General features: G+C 47.1%; 1 protein-coding gene across 15 annotated transcripts in view; it reads left to right on the top strand.

Moving 5' to 3' along the window:
• LOC121591178 (glutamate-gated chloride channel) overlaps positions 1-18135 on the top strand; it is an 88703-nt gene that overhangs the window by 29422 nt on the left and 41146 nt on the right. For 11 of the 15 annotated variants that reach the window (XM_041911637.1, XM_041911648.1, XM_041911642.1 and 8 more), the window contains exons 3-4: positions 10155-10240; positions 10564-10676. In XM_041911637.1, coding sequence (XP_041767571.1) covers positions 10179-10240; positions 10564-10676 — 175 coding nt within the window. In that variant the 5' untranslated portion in view covers positions 10155-10178. Of the gene's footprint in view, positions 1-10154; positions 10241-10563; positions 10677-16572; positions 16641-18135 lie in introns of all 15 variants that reach the window. The other 4 variants (XM_041911649.1, XM_041911643.1, XM_041911646.1 and 1 more) reach the window with 1 other exon arrangement.

Raw genomic sequence — 18135 nt, 5'->3', positions numbered from 1 at the left:
AGAGTGGAATTCATGGCAACTTCATAGCTGCTTTTATACCGTATAGCAATCGGTACATTATACTGCAAATGACATTTATGTTAACCTCAATATTTGTATCGATTCTGATGAACAAAAGTATTGCTAATCTCCGATTTAAGCTTTGCTTTGAATTACGCTACATCAATTGACTACTTTTGTTGAGCATTTTTAGAATTCCTGAATGCTGAAGTGGACGTGAAACGTAACATAAAAAAGCATTAATTACAAGACCAAAATTATATCATTTGATTACATCACACTACTACAATGCATAGCTCTACTCTCCTGCTGTCCGCACTAAATAACTTCCAGCCATTTTCTATGACCACCGTTTGGATGTTTCTCACTCACTCCCAACACAACTCATCAACTATTCACCAAGTGTACTCCAAACGCTGGACCTAATCTCCATCACCAACCACAGAGTGCGCGGTACACGGACGGATGGCACAGATTTGAATTGGGAATAACTGTCCATTAAACATGACAAAAACAATCCGGATTACATAAACACCAACCCCGCGCTGTGGATAATCTCTTCCGTACTTTCGGGATAAATGAAATAAAGCAAAAAAGGGCCTTCAACCATCACTGTTGTACAGCGTGCAACCCGTGTGTACCCACACACACAGAAGACCGATAGTGAATAGAGCGAAAGATTAGAGTGCTGCAAACAACGTGCTGCAATTCGGTGCGCTTCCAGCTTTTCCCTTTTTTCGCAGCACCAAACCACATTCGTCCTTTTTTTTTTTTGAGGCTGGTAGTTAACATTCCCGCACTATTTCTGCACTACAATTTCTCCGCCTATAATAATTAATCAACTACACAACAGCTCGGTGCGTAATGGGTGGATTATGCAATCACTGAGTGTCAGTGGCAATTGAAATAAAACAAACCATAAAACAAAACAAAAAACACACACAAAAAGCACGCACCAAACCCAGATGTTGCTAAAAATATTGCCCTCCCTTTGTGGAGCGCGCCCAAGTATCTATGATAATCGTGCCCCTCTGTTTCTTTGCTGTTGCCCTGTTGTCCTGCGCTCTCTATTTCGGGCAACCCCGGGGTTCGCCGGTTTGGGTCACGTTGCTTGGAACACGAGCGGTCGGTCTCTGGTCCGTTAGCAAGCGGTTTGGCAGGTTTGGTTTGCGTTTGTGTCGGTAGTTTTTTGAGTTTGTGTGATGTTTGTTTATTCCTTTTGCTTCCTTCTTCATTCGACGGCGGCGAGTGCGGCGGCGGCTTACGCAACGGAAATTGCGCTTGAAGCGCCTGAAACACAAAAACCCTCCGATCCGCGGGATGATGGTAGAGAGAGGCCGTCTTTTGCATGTTGGGGTTATTATTATTTTCGTTCTCCCCCAAAACTCGGCACGCACTTAATACCCAGCGCAGCCCAACGGTCGCACCAAACAACTGTCCCAGATAGAAAGATACCAATTCCAACGCGCCACATCCCTTCATGAATTAGCAAAAACAATACCAACAACAACAACAGCAAGAAAACCCAGCAATGTACAACAAACAAAAAAAAGCTCGTCCTCACACTTTGTATTTAATTATTTAATTAAATTCAGCATTTGTGGCACCCTGCCCCCACCAGTTATTGCGTACCGTTTTTAGACCGATGGAGCACGGTGCGACAGCGGGTAAAAAAAAGGCCCGCAAAAGTAAACGACCATTGGCGGCCACGACCGATTCTGTTGCCGCAGCTGTCGTCGTCGTCTGGCCACAAATGACAGAGTAAAACCCATCGCGAAACCGTTTTATGAGCAATTCCCTTCCTTTTTTTCTTCTTATTCTTCTTCTTCTTTTTCTGTTGGGTTCCCCTCACTCTGCAATGGTTCGGGGCTTGTGATTCGCCTGCCCATCCCCATGATGATGCTCTGCAAAGACACAAAAGAACAAATCGCAAACCGGGCGCTCCCGCTCTCATTAAGCGTGGTCACCGTAAACTGCAACCGAGTCATTTGCGATTATGCACTTTTGCGGTCAGTGGTAGCGAGCGAGCGGATAGCGAGCGCTCTAAATTATCCATTACACCGAACCGGGCCCCCGCCAGCCCCGAGCCCGGAAAGCGAAAATTAAGGTTTCATTAGCCTTACGTCACCCAACGGGCACAGTGCCGCGATACACCGGAAAAGGGGCAAACAAAGGGGGGACGGACGGATGGACGGACGGACGGACGCGGCCTGTTACGCGGATTGAATTAAAACATCGATGCGCTGAAGATGAACCCGACCCGGGGATTAAGGGAAAAAGAGAGCGAGAGACGACCGACCGGCCCGCCGGGGTGTGGTTGTGGGGCTAAAGGTTCGGGCCTTTCGGGTCGGAAAATACGAGCAAAGAATCCATTGAGAAACTTTGCACGCTAAAGGGAAATTAGATTGTTAAAAACTCCAAACGGGCCGCAGAAGCATGGGGAATCGCGACAGAGTGGTAGCGCGCACGAAGCGACGAGCGGCGAGCTGCGGGTCAGGTGTGGGACACGTCGCGACCAGAATTGATTGCACGATTTTACACGAGGGCTGCTCCCCCACTTTAATGCTTTCCCTGCTTCTTCCTTCGACCCGTCCCCCTCCTCCTCCACCATGTGGGTCGCTTTAATTAAGTTAAACTTTTATTATCATTCTAATTTAATTGGATAATTTAAGCGCGACATTGCGCAGAGCTCGGTCGCGAAACAACCCCTGACGCGCTACTGGATGCTGCCCGAGCAGCGATGGTTGTTGAGCGGAGTGTTCAAACCTTCCACCCAGCCCTTCATGGCCATTGCCCGCTCTCTCTCTCTCTCTTTGCAGCCATTCTCCTTCCCCCGGAGGGGCAAAAGTGGCTCGATAGTCTCCCTTTCCGTTTCTTTCGCAACTACTTCACTCCCTCCTGTGCTCTCTTGAGCTTCAGAAGAAATAGATGACTTTATCTAACTTCCGGTCGGATGCTGTGTCACATTTTCCGCCTCTCCTCCGCTGCTGCCCGCTATACGCAGACACACATTCCAGCATGAAATCTCCCTTTTTCTGCGTATGACTTCTCTTCCGGATCGCTTCCCGGAACACGGTGTGCGTTTGTGTGTATGGGATGATGTCGGTTAATGGAAATGGCTACATTGAAAATGTGTTTTTCCTTCTTGTTACTTTCCGTTTTTGCACACCGTATTTGAACAATTTTTTGGGGTGCGTCAGGGCGACAGCGGCAGCGACGTTTCGGGGGATTGGGCCCACTGATAACGAGCTACCGTTTTAACGCGCCGTTTTGCCCTGTGCGCTAGTGACGCACAGCAGGGACAACATTCACGTGTAATTCCACGGTACGCGGGACCTTTTCTCGCACCTTTTCAACTACAAGGGACAGTACGCACCGAACGACGAGCGCACAGAAACATGTTTCGGAAGATTTGTCTCTATTTTGTCCTCTTTAAATTCACTTTAAATATTCAATGAAAGGGCACCGATTAACATTATAACCCTCCAAGCATACTTTATTAATCGCTGCAAACCGGATATTATGTATGTAACATTTACCGAAGGAACAAAGGAACAGTGCATTGTGTAAAACCATACATTGCCAACATGACACATTTGATTCAATGCGGTCCAAATTCCATTCACGGTATAAATCATTTCTAACAAGCCTACATTCAAAGCAGTAACGGATATCTGTAACCAGCACCCATTTATGATATGTATTCCGCCTCCCTCCCTCGCTCCCTAAAAACCTCCCTTACTCAACCGAACATTAATCACCCCTCGTTAATTATATTCCCGTGCCGACAGTTTCCTTTCGCTGCGTTTGACGCGTTTAAACATTTTCGCACAGCCGCCGTCGTTGGTGGCCGCCGCCGCCATACTTTGGCGTATCAAAATATAACTTTTTGGAAACTTTCTAAAACTCATGCACACCTTTTCTGGCGTAACCGCGCACCACGTGCTACCTGACAGGAAGGGGGGCCAAGAACGACGACGGATGGGGCACAGCATAAAGAGCAGAAAAATCGTTAATCGCCTACATGAACACCACGATCGCGCCCTTAAACGGTCGGCAGGATGGACGAGAAGAGCGGGCCGTCCAGGAGCCGGGCATAAGAAGTAGTAGAAGAAGAAGAAGAAAAAAACCTAATTACCATAAGTATCAATTTTCTCCAGCATCCTGCATCGTCTGCAAGGAGGACAGCCCTCGGGTAAAAGAAGTCCGCAAGAAACCACCGTTCGCGAATAAACTTTTGGGTCCTTTTTTGAGCTGCCGTAGCTGCTGCTTCACGTTTACTTGGGCAGTTTTTCATTTGCCTGCAACATCCGTCTCTCTGTCACCATCCCCAAAGCCAAAAACCAGCAACCGGCGTTGCCAGCCACGCGCACTGGAATTTGCTAGAAAACGCACCGAAGTCCGAAAGCATCGCCCAAAATCCGGGAACGGAACGACACCCAATTAACGGAACGTTTCGTTCGTTCGTTCGTTGATTTCTTCTTTTTTTTTGTCTCCTCTCTGTCTCTCTCTTTCTCCATCCGGTTCACCTCTCCACTTCCATCCATTTTCATCCTTCAACACGCAAATCAAATCGTGAGTATAAATCCTTCACACGACCTTCGGGAAGGACACACTGACTCCCTCTCTCTCCCTTCCCGGGTTGCGAACGGCAACAGCCGGATCTCGCCGTTGCCGATGGCAAATAGCCCTCCGGATACGACCCGCCCCGTGTGCTACCTTTGACGGCAGAAAGGGTTCTTTTTTTGTTTGGGAAGTTGCAGAAATGACACGACACGGTGAGTGAAAGAGTCACCCAACAACAAAAACGAGCCCTTCTTGCACTCCCCACCAAACAACAACAAAAAAAGGATCTACCGGTGATAATATTCCCATGTTTTTCTTCTTGCGCTGCCCCCATGCGCTCCAAAGATTCCAATGAAGGATAAGAAAAGGGGAATGTTTAGTGTTTTGGGCTGAGGGGAAGGGGGTGGGGGTGCCTTGTGGGCACGAAAGCCAACCTTTCCCTTATTTAGGGAAGGAATCGAAAAAGATGAACCTCTCTGCTGCCGTTTCGCCGTTCTTCTCCCAGCCCGTCCAATTCGAACTTCATTTCGTTCCTTATTCCGTCGCCTCCACGCTTCTCGGAAACGATCATCAGAACATCTTTTAGAACGGTTCGCTGTACTTCTCGCTCCTCTGCACAACCTGCACAGACGACGGGGAACGGGGTCGGACACGAGGACGGAGCGAAAGAGTGACATCGAAAGCTTCGCCTCATCACGATACATAAGCTCAATGTCCTGTGCACAATGTCGTTAAAGATAAGGACCACTCGAGCGCGGAGCGGTCACCGAGTAAAAGTTTGACACTTGAGAATACAATTTCTGCTTCTACCACTGCTACCACTACTACCACTACTACCACTACTACTATAGCCTCTGCTGTGCTGTGCCATTTGTTTCGCTACGTGTCAGGATTATTTCGGAACCGCACCCGAATGCGAACCTACCGAATCCACCGTTTCGAAAGAACGCGTCGGAAAAAAGACGAAGAAACAGCAAGAACGGAAACATAAACATGAAAAATGGACACCGAGACGCTTCTCGTGGCACAGCACACACACACAGATACATAGGCACAGTTTCCATGGTCCACCGGTTGGCAAAAGGGACACCAACCTTCTCAGCCTCCGTTCGTCCGCTGAACTGAACCGAACTGATCGCAACCTTCCGCCCAACGGTCGTACGGATTGGCACACACACACACACGCGCGTACACTTTACGCATCACTACCGTTTGCCCGTTCCCCGTTGTTGCTGTTGCCGGTTGTCACCGATTCCGTTCTGCACGTGCCAGTGCAATCACCGAAATACGGCCCGGCCTGAACAGCCAAGCCCTCACGCCCTCGAGAAAGTGACCAATCGAACAGTGGGCGTACATGGTTGCCAGGGAGGGGGGGTAAGGACAGGCGCTCACCAGTTTCTTTCCGGTCCGTACTAGGGTTTGCTCGCTTCGTGTAGTGCCCCCAGGAAAGGAGGGGATCAAGCAAATGAGAAATCGAATGGTTTGTTTATCGACCAACTTGAACACTGTTGTTGAATGTCGAATCAATCAAGCGAGTTTTGGGAGTTTCGAACTTCTTTTCCTTTCGGTCTTTTCTTTTCTTTTCTTTTTTTTTTTTTTTTTGTTGGGACTAGCAGGGACTCGGTTGCGGTACAAAAGAGGTAGCTGGAGAGAGCACCACACCAAAAAAAAGGATTAGTTTTTCAGCCGTATCCTGCCCACTTGAGGCTGCTGGTGATGCGAGATGCGAAGCACTGCGGGGTTGTTCAACGAACAGAAGTGTCATCTCGAGTCGATTTCGTGACATATTGCGAACAACATTAGTGAACGTTGGGCGCAAAAAACTAGTCTTTTTTACGTGTCGAAGCTTGTTCTAGTGGCTACACACAAAAAAAAAGATCATTTATTTACGCTAAAGCTCGGTTCTGATCGCTCGCAACAACATTGAAGCCATGGCCTGCTTGCTTCTCGCTAACAGGTTAGGATGCTTGGTGTATGCCAATCACGTTTTGAAATGTTGATTGCTTATACTTTGCCGTCGGCTATTTGACCAAAGGTATGGAATATGCTAGCGGTCGTGTGCTAGACCGAATGCTAAGTTTCTCTGTTTTGTTTTTTCGGACATGTGTTTCAACGGGGATAGTGAACATTTTATCCATTACGCCCTAAAACCTGTCCGAGCTGTAAAATCTACAAAGACGATTTACTTTCAATAGAAGCACAAACATTGTAATCACATTACCTTTTTAATGTCACTGCTTCATTATCAATGGTCAATTTCTTTAATGGACCGTAAAAATAATATGCAAAAAAACGTATGAAGATTGAAATCGTCCCTTCAATTGACTCTCTTCATTATCTTTCGCTTCTAATGCATTCTAAAAAAGTAATGCAACCATCGTGCTACCATTAACGTATGTCTCCGGCACAACAACATCGGACAGCAACATCAACAGAAATAAATAAAAATATAAATTATTCAACTATTACACTCTTCGACCCACGCGCATACACTTACTTTCTACTCTGACCCTTGTGGCCCAAAACCATGCAACAAAAAAAAAGTACGATAATTTATCATTCGTGCGCATAAATCATGGTCTCGCCCATGCTGCATTCGAAATGTATTCATGCAATTTCACCCATAAGAAACAAAATATACACACACACATACAAAAGCGGTACACTTTATCATAACGAACCACCCTGCCTACACAGTTACAATTCCCTTCCCCCCCGCCTCCGGTCCTTTCCCCGCTCAGCCACCCATTCTGGCACACGCGAACAAAGTGAATCAAATCGTCATGATTTTTCTTCTCAAATTGCCCATAATGATGTTCATTCGAGAAAGCTTTCCCGTGTTACGGACTGCTTTTTTCCAGAGAACCTCCCCTCCGCCCCCGCTTCCCACTACAGAGCCGCCGCAACACGATGGTGCAAGTGCCGTTGCCCATTCGAACAGTAGGCGAACGAGCGTTTTCTTCAAAGAGCATTAAAACAAGATATAAAACAGGGGCACCGGGAAACTGGTGAATGCAAACACACGCACGCACGCACACACACACACACGAACGTGAAAAAGAAAACAACAGAAAGCCACCTTCCCGGTACCCGGTGTTGCGTGTGTGTGCGTGTGTGTGTGTGTGTGTGCAGCGCAAAAAAGATTCATGTTACAGCGTAATTTACTTCCCCGTGCCATTAGTCTTCGCGCCGGATGGGCGGGTGGGGTTCGGGTATGGCCCCCAAAAAAACAGGGCAATATGGGGGGGATCGTGCGGCAGCGAAGGTATTTGCAATCGGCATCGCGCATTCGATGTCGTCTGTGCGTTTTACTTTCACTTGTAGCGCACCGCCATTTATTCACTTTTTGTGCGGTGCTTTCTGGGGGTGAAAAATTATCCTTCACATGCAACCGCCAGCACCACCACCACCAGCCCCAAAACGCGGGACTCACGCCATTATGCGCCTTTACATACATGGAAGTGTGTGTGTGTGTGTGTGAGAGTGTTATTTGGAACATTTTCCCATCGGAAACACAGCGCAACCATAAAAAGCTCCACTCTCTAGGGAGTTTTGCGGGTGAAAGGTTGGAAATAAAACATCGTAACACTCCGTCGTTGTCGCTCCCAACTGAGCTCCTCCTCCATTCGATGGTTTCTGTCGAAACGGAAACCGATCAACCACGAAATAAAAAGAGCGGGGGGGGGGGAAGATTGTTGGTTAACCGGAACAACTTCGTGCGCTACCAGCTTGGACTAGCCAGTGTAAAACCAAACCAAAGAAAGAACACACACACACACACACACACACACACACACACACACACACACACACACACACACAACATAAATCCTCATCCCACCGAAAACCCCTGCGCGCGCCTCAAGTGAGCCCGAAAAGTTCTATTGTTTTCGTGCTTGCCTCCATTCCCCCGCTGTTCCCACATCCCAGGCGCTTTAATCATTGCCGATTTACCACAACTTTCGGCCGCCTGGGAAAAACTTTCCCTTTTTCCCGAGCAAGCGTGTATCGGGGGAGGGGAGGGGGGGCGGTGAAAGGTACAAAAAAGGGGTGCACGAGCGAAACACACGTGTGGAAAAGTTTTCGCCCTTCCTCGAGGACGAGGTGTTCGAAGGATTGACCTTAGCCGCGAAAGGACGGTCTGGAGTGTGCAACGGAAGTGAGCCGCACACACGCACACACACACACACACCTACACATGTCGATCAATTCTGGACCACCTGAACCGGCGAACCGAAAACCAAACGACAAGGAAGACCCTTGGAGGGAGGAAAAAAAACACACACACACAAAAAAGGTCAACCGGAACCCACGGTTGCCCAAGTTTAAGCACTCCCGTTCCACAAAGAAAGAGAGAGAGAGAGAGGGAGAGAGTGCCAAAAACCATCGTTCATCAATCGTCGTTACGCAACGTGCCTTAGATTAACGACTGCTCGAGAGAGCGTAGCGGAATGTTTGGTTTTTCTATCCCCCCCCCTCCCCCTCCCACCTTTGCCCCACTCCTGTGGGACACCAAATTCAATCTATTCCCTCTAGGTTATAGTGTGGATAAGTGGAAAGACCAAATAGATCGAGTGAAGTTGAGAACAAAACCCCGAACGAACCCATTCCGCAGGGATCAAGCACGGCCGCACGGAAAAGGAGAGCGTGGCGGCGGTGGTGGCACAACCGCACAAGCTTTGAGATTTGATGTGGCTTTTACTTACACCGTTGCGCAACAAGGAAGCGTTCGAGATGAGGAGAGGGAAGGACAAAATAATAGACCGAAGACCAAAGCATCTTCGTATTACATTCCAGGGAGAAATTTTTTGCTTTACCATTTTTGCCCACACCACAATGGCTCCAAGCGAAGTCCATTCGCCGCCGCCGCCGTCGCCGTCCCATCCTTATCCTGATAAGTATCTGTCAATAAAAGGTTTTCCCGTCTGTCAACGCCATTCGCCTCACCTTCGGGCGCGGTATGTGCCGCTCCGAATGGCTCGAATAGTTCACCTTCACCGACCGGATGGAACCGTTTTGTGGCGCTTGTTACCGGTTGAGCAGAGTCATCCCTCCGGCCACTACTGCTGATCGTTTGTAATTTCCCATCGACAGACCCGGTGGAAAACGATGAGCAGCAGTAGCAGCAGCAGTAGCTTTATAACCCCTTTCGGGACGACTACCGGAAGACTGTAATAAACTTGGCGGTGTACTGGGTTGGTGTTTTGCCAAACCGTCGCCCGACAGCCACAACAGGCTCGGATGAGGGAGGGCATTAAAACGCTCGTTTAGCTATATCGCAGCGTTTTATCTCCGGAGCAAACGAAACTTCCTCTCCTCCTATCTATTCCAACGCGGCTGCCTAGGGTTGTTTGTGACTGGAAGTGACTGATATAAAACTGAGTTAGTGTCAACTTATGTTGGAATGTCACCGGTGAAACGCAGGCCCTTGCGGTCCGCTTGCCCACGGTTGCGATTACGATCTTATGATCTAATAATGAGCCAACCGTTTCGCTTTATAAAACTGTCGTTTTAATTTAACTGCGCCTTCGGCTGCTCTAGCGCATAAAATTTCATCTTTCTCCTACTGTTTTGTCTTCCTTTTGCAGGATCCGAAATCGAACGTTACCAGAATGGCCTCGGGCCATTTCTTTTGGGCCATATTTTACTTCGCTTGCCTGTGCAGTGCATCGCTGTAAGTATTTTTAACGACTTTCCAGGACAAAACTTTCCCAACGTCTTCCCCAGAAGGGCACTGTTCGACAGCATTAAATTATATCTATAATAATTTAATGTATTTTAAAGACTGCAAATGTAAAGTCACTGCCACGTCACTCACTCACATCAGAGCATCCTGACGCACAGGAATTGCATACATTTAGGAGCTGACCGTAATCTGCGCTCGAAATGCTCCTAAAAGTATGCTATTCGCTGCTTGCAGAATGCTTGCTTTAATAGTTCCTTACTATAATAGATGCATGCACTGCCGCTAAAACCATTCTTCCCATCATCTTGCAGAGCCAACAATGCCAAAGTTAACTTTCGCGAGAAGGAAAAGAAAATTCTAGATCAAATTCTGGGCGCCGGCAAGTACGACGCACGCATCCGACCGTCGGGCATCAACGGAACCGGTAAGGCCAGCCTTTTGTGTCCAGTTTGTGTGTGTTCGCTTTCCGGGTTTTGCCCGGCCCGGACCGTTTCGTTTACGTCTCTGGTCCCTCCCCCCTTGAGTTTAGCTTTTGTTTCCATAGTCTTCTGGTTTTGTTTTGTCATTTGTTATCGTTTCCAGTATCTTTTTTGGTTTGTTTCTACTTTTTCTGGACCAACGGTCCACGCTCTTTCGTTTCGCTATACTAGTACCCGGGTAACCAGAAGTTATTCGCTTTTGAGTAGAAACAGAAAATGAAGCTATAAATCATTTGTTTTGTTTATCCCACCCAACGGTATCGAAAAATTGCCGTTTGTACTGCATTATCTAGTTTTCAGTTCGCGATAAGACACATCGTCCAATGTAGTTTGGCGTGTGTGCTGCTACACTCCGTTGAAACTATCGTTTTCACACACTTCTTTTGCAGTAATTGTAAGCAAAACACTCTTCTTTTCTATACATTTAATATCAAATCAGCGTTGAAGCGTTGTTTTTTTTTATTTTAACACACCCGGTTAAAACCAACGAACCCAATTAAAACAAAAACACACTTACTTTTCTTTTTTTTTTTTTTGAACACTGAAAAAACACGGCATCGCTACAAAACTTGGGGGTGATGGGGTAAATCCCTTTTCCGCGCGACCGAAAGTAAGCACGTCAAGTGAAGTCTACTCGCGCGCCCTGCTCTCGGCCACGAACTTTGGCTGCTGTGTTGTTGCTTTTGTTTCCTCCCGAGAGTATTTTATTTAACACCAACAACAAGTGACTCTCCGCGGAAAACACTGGCACTGGAATCGACCCGGCAACCAACAACAGCGAGGGGACAGGGGGGAGACGGAAATAAAATCACACAAAACCCAGTGCTAACTCTCAAAAGATTTTCGAACTTTTGACGGAGGTTGAGCGGCAGTTTTTTTTTTGTCTGTGCCCAGCCAAACCGTTCGCACTGAGGGTTGCGTTGTGTTGCGTGTTGCTTTTGTCCCTTACTTTCCCCGAAAGAATTCTTTCCCGAATTCCAGAGCACTGGCTTTGGGTATCCCTGTGCCCTTATCCCTGCTTTTGGGACGTTGTGACAGTTTTTTTTCTCTTCCACTTCTATTCTGGTTGTATTGTGTGCCGGGGGGTTCACCGCCCCCGCCGTTCGCTCTCGGGCGAATCTGTGATTTCAAATCACCAAACTCCGAACCAATCAGTTGGAAAACCTTTCCACAAAAAAGGGAAAGGAACCGAACCGAATTCACTACTGGTATCAACAAAAAAACCCAAAAATCTCACAAAACAAATCACCCACAAGCTTCCTAGATCAGTTCAGCAAAGCAAAGAAAAGGGAGAAAAGTTTCCATTTTCCAAAGCGCGTCGTCGTCTTACCCCTTTTTCTTCTGTTGCCTATTGTGTTGGGGGGGGGAACCAGGCACCACCCGGGGGAAGGCGGCGGTCGGTGCTGTGCATTTTAATCGCATGCAAATGAGATGCCAAAAACATAACCCCACCACCACGGGAAGGAAAGCCGGCCGACCTGGCAGCTGCAAAACACGGCATGCCCTCCCATGCTGTGAAGATGGAGAGCAATTTTACTAACTGACAGCACTCCACACGGACCAAAAAAAAAAGGGTAGCAGCCCGCGCAGCAGGATGTAGAGAGCACGCGGTTCTCTAAATATTCGGACAAATTGCCCGAACCTTCGTGTTGTGGCAGTGGGACACAAGGAGAGGAAGAAAAGCCCTCCAAAGCGACACAAACACGCTGGTCAGCTCTATAAACTGAGGTGATCGGGAAGTCTCCAGATGAGGAGAAGATGTCCTGCTAAAACAACACATTTCTTTTCTGTTTAGTTTGGCCGCTTCGACCCGCCGCCGGTGAAAGTGGACGTGAAAACAGAAACCCAAAAGTGGAGCAACAAAAAAAGACCGGGGAAAGGGTCTTAAAAGCTCCCAATCCCTGCCTTCACCGTGGTTACCAATATACACTCACACACACACACACACACACACACACTTTCCAAAGCAAATCACACAAAATCCTCCACCCCGGCCATTCCGTGCAAAGCGCACGCAGCCGTTCGTCCTTCAATCATACAAATTGCCAAATTAGGCAAAAAACTTCACAACACCGCGGGGCTCCTTGGTCACATTTTTCGGTGCTCCCACATTCCTTCCTACAGTGGTGAAGAAGTTTCACCCCCCCTCCCCCTTACCGCTGCTCTAATGCTCGTGCTCGTGCTGCAAAATGGCTTCCGGCCTGTGCTGCTGATGGAGCGAGTGACATTTTGTTTTTGGCCGTCCAAGCCGGACCCTTTGACCGGAGGGGCGACACCACCATGTGATGATATCGGTCGCTGGACGGTCATGTAAAATCAGCCATTTGAATTTCGCTCGAGCAAATCGGCTCGGCTGAATGGGCAAACTGCTGAGGATGAAGCGTGTCCTCCCCTGTTTCGTGGTACCGTAGTAAGGTGCAGTGCAGTGTTGAAAGGAACGAGTTGCCAACAACTTCAGAGTCTGTGGGGTGGTCTGGATAGCTCTGTGGTTTCGTCGCTGAAGCTTGAAATGGAAAACTTTCCCCGAATCCATCAACCGTGTCTGGCGTTGGGAGGATTATCGCCGGGACCGCTCGCTCGTAACAAGATCAATGGAGCCACGCGAACGCAGCACAGGCGATGGAGGACTAACATTGAGCCAAACCATAATTTACCTAAGCTCATCGAGGGGGCACACTACTCTCAAGCTGGGGATGATGTTCTTGTACACACACACACATAGAGCTACAGCAGAAGGAAGAAGGTTTAGCAGTGGCTGTAGCGTGCTCTTCTGCCATCTTGACCCATTTCGAGGATTGTGCAGCACTACTGCTAGGGCCATTTTCGGGAACACCAACCAAGCCCGTTAGTGTTTTGTTCGGCGCTGTCGGGGCATTTTCCTCGTCCCTTGTTTGGTGGTTGATTTGCTTGCTTTTTGCTTCGTTTTTGTTTTGTTCGCTACTCCGTATGTATGCCTTTTAACAAAGAGAAAATCTTTTCGCCTATCCCCTCCGTACCATTATCCCTAACAACTGGCAGTGGAAAGTGGGAGAAGCATAAAGAAGCAAATACAACAAACACCATCAGCGCGGACCCGCACGAAGCGAAGGCATTAGCGAACACTCCTCAAAGATACTTCAAGTTTTGCTGTCTTAAATTGATGCCAAGTCTCTATGTGTGTGTGTGTGTGTGTGTGTGCCTGTTTCTGGGGTCAGAACAAGGGGTGGACTTGCAAACAACTCTTCGGCCCCTCTGTCACCCCTCCCTTTTCCCCCGTACCATAAAGAGCTTTCCGTACTTACGCTACGAAAGTAAAAGTTTGTTCGACCTATTAGTGAGTTAAGCAAATTGTCTGCGCGCACAGCCCCCCCCCATTGTGTTTGCCGTTGGCCATTTTTCTGAAAGATTGACCCCGGCACCGAAATCGAAACAAGCCACAGCGAACGTGCTACGAAGGGAGCAACTTTGGACCTTTTGTGTAATGATTGAAGGTTGTGCAAAAATGTTGTGAACCAAATTTCGGGCCGCCATCGTTGGATAGAGCTGCTGAAAAGCTACCACACCAAGCAAGGGCATCCGACGGTAGCTGTTGTTTACTTTTTGGCCGTTGTTTGCCTTCCCGGGATGGGATGAATGGGGGCAGCAAGAGGGCACCCTCTTGCTAAGCTTGGCTGCAAAACTCAAGACGTCAGTTTTTGGAGGGAAAGCTCCTACCACGCTCCAAAAAGTTCGTGCTATTGGAAATTTTCTCCTCCCCAAAGAGCATTCTTAAAACGGCTGTGTGGTCGTTCTTTATATAGCGACCATTCAGCTACCGTAATCGACATAGATGGCTTGAGCATTAATCTTTAAACGGTCCGTCAACACACACACATGACGCGGGGTTTTGTCCCGCGCACACACACACACAGGCCATAAACGATGATATTATTGCACTCTCAGACAAACATTTGACTTAAATCGCTCCCCATCAAGCACCGGGAATACAAATCGCCGGCAATATGTGCGCACCACTTATGTGCCCCGGTGCTCGTAAAACTTTCTCCCCGGCTCTTCCGTGCAGATCCTCAGTGCACCGAGTGTGTATGCCTGTGTGTTGGTATCAACCTACCCCGCGGGGCTACGGACAAGGGAACGTTCGGTGCCCAATTGGATAGTTTTTACTACGAGCGTCGTAAAATCAAGCATCAAGCTTTGGGGTCTGCGGTGTAGTGTGTGTGTCTAAGCTTGAGTATGAGTTTAGTTTAATGCCGAAACGAACATAAAATATCCATGGGAAGCTTGTGGTAGAACATACGTGCACCCCGACAGTGCACCCCGGACGGAAGATACAAATGTGGAAAGAGTCCAAGGGAAAAGATAATGGCAACGAAAACGGTGTTTAAAGATGTAACAACACATGCATCCTAAGACTTGTACATACCACAGCGCGTAATTCTGGCACTGAACAAACCGTTGCGTTCCACACTTACCTCTTCGTTTCGGCTAATCTGCTCCAAGTGGCGTCCGGCCAGCATCATCGTATCGTCGGCACGGCGATACATACTCCCGTTCGCCCGTGGAGTTGAGTTGTACAATTAGCTCAAGCTTTCGCTTGCGATGTAAATAAGCTTCCCGTTCGTTTTTACATGTGTTGGTTGTGTGTTGTACTTCACAACGCTCTGTACCTTAGTTTGTTCTCACACCAAGCAACCAATATTCAACACTACCGCGCACTACCAGCAACAACGAAAACACCGACAACTGCGTCAACCGACTTGAACACGCACACACACACACTCATGTCTGTCTGTCTGTAAATAGACGATACACAGACACTTCTGTAACATATTAACACACACACACGAACATGGGTAGTTAGTTGTGCAAACTACTAAACACATCAACGTAAGACGCAAGACGTTTCACTAATGCAGCAAATTTGACATCTGTCACTCGATAAGACGATTACACTCAAACGCACCAAACGCTGTATACATGGCGCTTGTTTTTTTATGTCTAAGGTTGCACATTATCCGAATCACTGACATAACAAACTAATTGTTTTACACCAACGTTTCATCTTCAAACAGTTGTTATTGGTAACTGTTTCATTCTTTTGGTTACACGTATTTCACATTTTTGTCGACAAAAACAGGGGAATAATTATGTTTATGTCGGTAACTGGACATAAATCGATTACTTAAACTCCGTTTAAAGCTGAACAAATCAAATACCCGTCCACCTGAACGTCACTTCAATATGCTCATCCTGGACAGTTCAACAATTTCACCACACTTCGTTAAGCAGCAACATCTACAGCATCTTCACACACACACAACTTTCAGCGTGCGAGCTAATTTACAATTTCCCTTCGCAGCAGCAAAACAATACCCAAAAACAAAACCAAACCCCTCCAACGTATCACAGTATTTTGACCATTTTTCTCTTTCAATTTTCTCTCTTTTCCCGAACGGCGCGCGAACGCAAAATGCAAAACAAATCCTGACCCAAAAACCGAAAAAATAACACAAAATGTACGCGTTACGGTCGAACTGGTCATACTTGTTCTTCGTTGCAACCGAACTAACCGAACCGACCCTTCGAAATGTGGCAACTTTCTCAAAAAAAATAATACACCGAACATGGCAAAAACCACACAACCACCAACGAACGGCCAAACACGCCACCTTTTCTCGGGAACGAACTCGTTTCTACAAATTACGATCACACATTCCATTTATCATAACACTGAATGAACCCCACCCCACTATCTATCGCCCCCGCCCGAAATGCAATAAACGAAATTCCCCACGTTCTCGAATTCTCACCACAAATCTACCACTACCACCACCACCACCACCACCAACCCACCAACGCCAGATGGTCCGGCGATCGTTCGTATCAATCTGTTCGTTCGAAGCATTATGACCATCAGTGACATTAAGATGGTAAGTTTCCGTTTGTCTTCTGCCATCATCTGAGCCTCTCAGCCAAACAGATCTCCACCGATCAGCAACGACAAATCACCCCCTCTCTCTCACTCTCTCTCTCTCCCCCTGACTCTGCATACTATCCGCCCCACCACACCACACCCCATCATTTAGAGCAAAACCGAACAAACAAAACCCGGATTTACTCTCCAAGCGTTCTTTAATAGTTTTGGTCCCCGTTTCGCTTCAAAAAAAAAAAACATCACCGCAATAAAAAAAATAAACACACGTTACCTTTATCTGGTAGAATTAGTAGCCAACCTTCCCGAGGCTGGATGAGTTCTTCTTTTTTATATCTTAACCAGCGTGCATTCTCTCTAGAACTTGTTCATTGCTGCATTTCCATTCAATCCGTCCTGTTTGCTCGCCTGCGCGTAGAGAGTGTGTGTGTGATTGGTTCATTTTTATGTTGGTTTTTTTTTGTTTCGTTTTTGTGACTCTTTCACACGGTTTTATTGCGTTACTAATAGTGCTCCAGTTTTTGTTGTGTGCTTCTGTGCCATATGGCGCCATTACGTGACTCGCGATCGTTCTGGGAGGATAGTTGAATTGGAAACCGTGGCCACCACCAAGAAGTGAATGAAAGCATTGTTTTTTATGCAATTTGAATCAAGCATCAAAGAAAGAAGTGCCTCTTAGATCGTCGAGTCATGTTATGCAAGATGCCAGTTGCGCACCGTAGAGCCACTTTGGTTGGTTCCAAAAACGCCACCCGGGTTTTTTTGTGTGTTTTTGTGGCATTCGCTTACTTTCGTAGTGTACTTTCTCCTGTTTGCTCAATGATTTCATCTCATAAAATTTGAAAATTAGTTTTACTACTAACAGTCAACACATTGCGTTGAACTAGGAATGGCTTAGGCGTGAATTTTGGAATTATCTTGGTTGTTTGTTCTTTTTTTGAAAGCATTTTTCCCTCCCCCCATTGGCGTACTGCTAGTAACCGGTACGTTTTAGTACACGTCCTAGACACGCGTTCGCTTAATATATGCTCCTCGTCCCGATCTCGGAATGGCAATGAAGTATTTTTATTCTGCAAAACATGCTCCAAAAACAAGTGATTTCTTATGGTCGCCTTCTGGCTAGCCTCAAATACGATTGCCACGACGGTTCGGACATCAATTCTCGATGCATCGACTCAATGTCTCGATCGCATTCCCTCCAGAACATGATTCGCCTATCTCCTTTGCGACATCATCGCCTTGAATGATGGCTGCTTTCTGCCTCAAGTTTATCTAGCGTTTGTTTTGCTTGCATACTACTCTTTTTAATTAATTCTTTTTCAAAAAACATTTCCATTTCACAATATGAAAACGTTACCGAATTTTACCTAGTTTGTTTTGTTTTGGTCTTGCTGTTTGATTTGACTTTACTGCTCATGCTTGATATGCTGCCTTGCGCAGGTTTTGCGATGCGATGTTTTGACTAGCCATAGCCATAGCCAAGCCAGTAGTGT

The sequence above is a fragment of the Anopheles merus genome, chromosome 2R, assembly GCF_017562075.2.
Source record: "Anopheles merus strain MAF chromosome 2R, AmerM5.1, whole genome shotgun sequence".
Classification (NCBI taxonomy): Eukaryota; Metazoa; Arthropoda; class Insecta; order Diptera; family Culicidae; genus Anopheles; species Anopheles merus.
The sequence above is the reverse complement of the archived record's forward strand: the minus strand, read 5'-3'. Positions and strand labels throughout refer to the sequence as shown.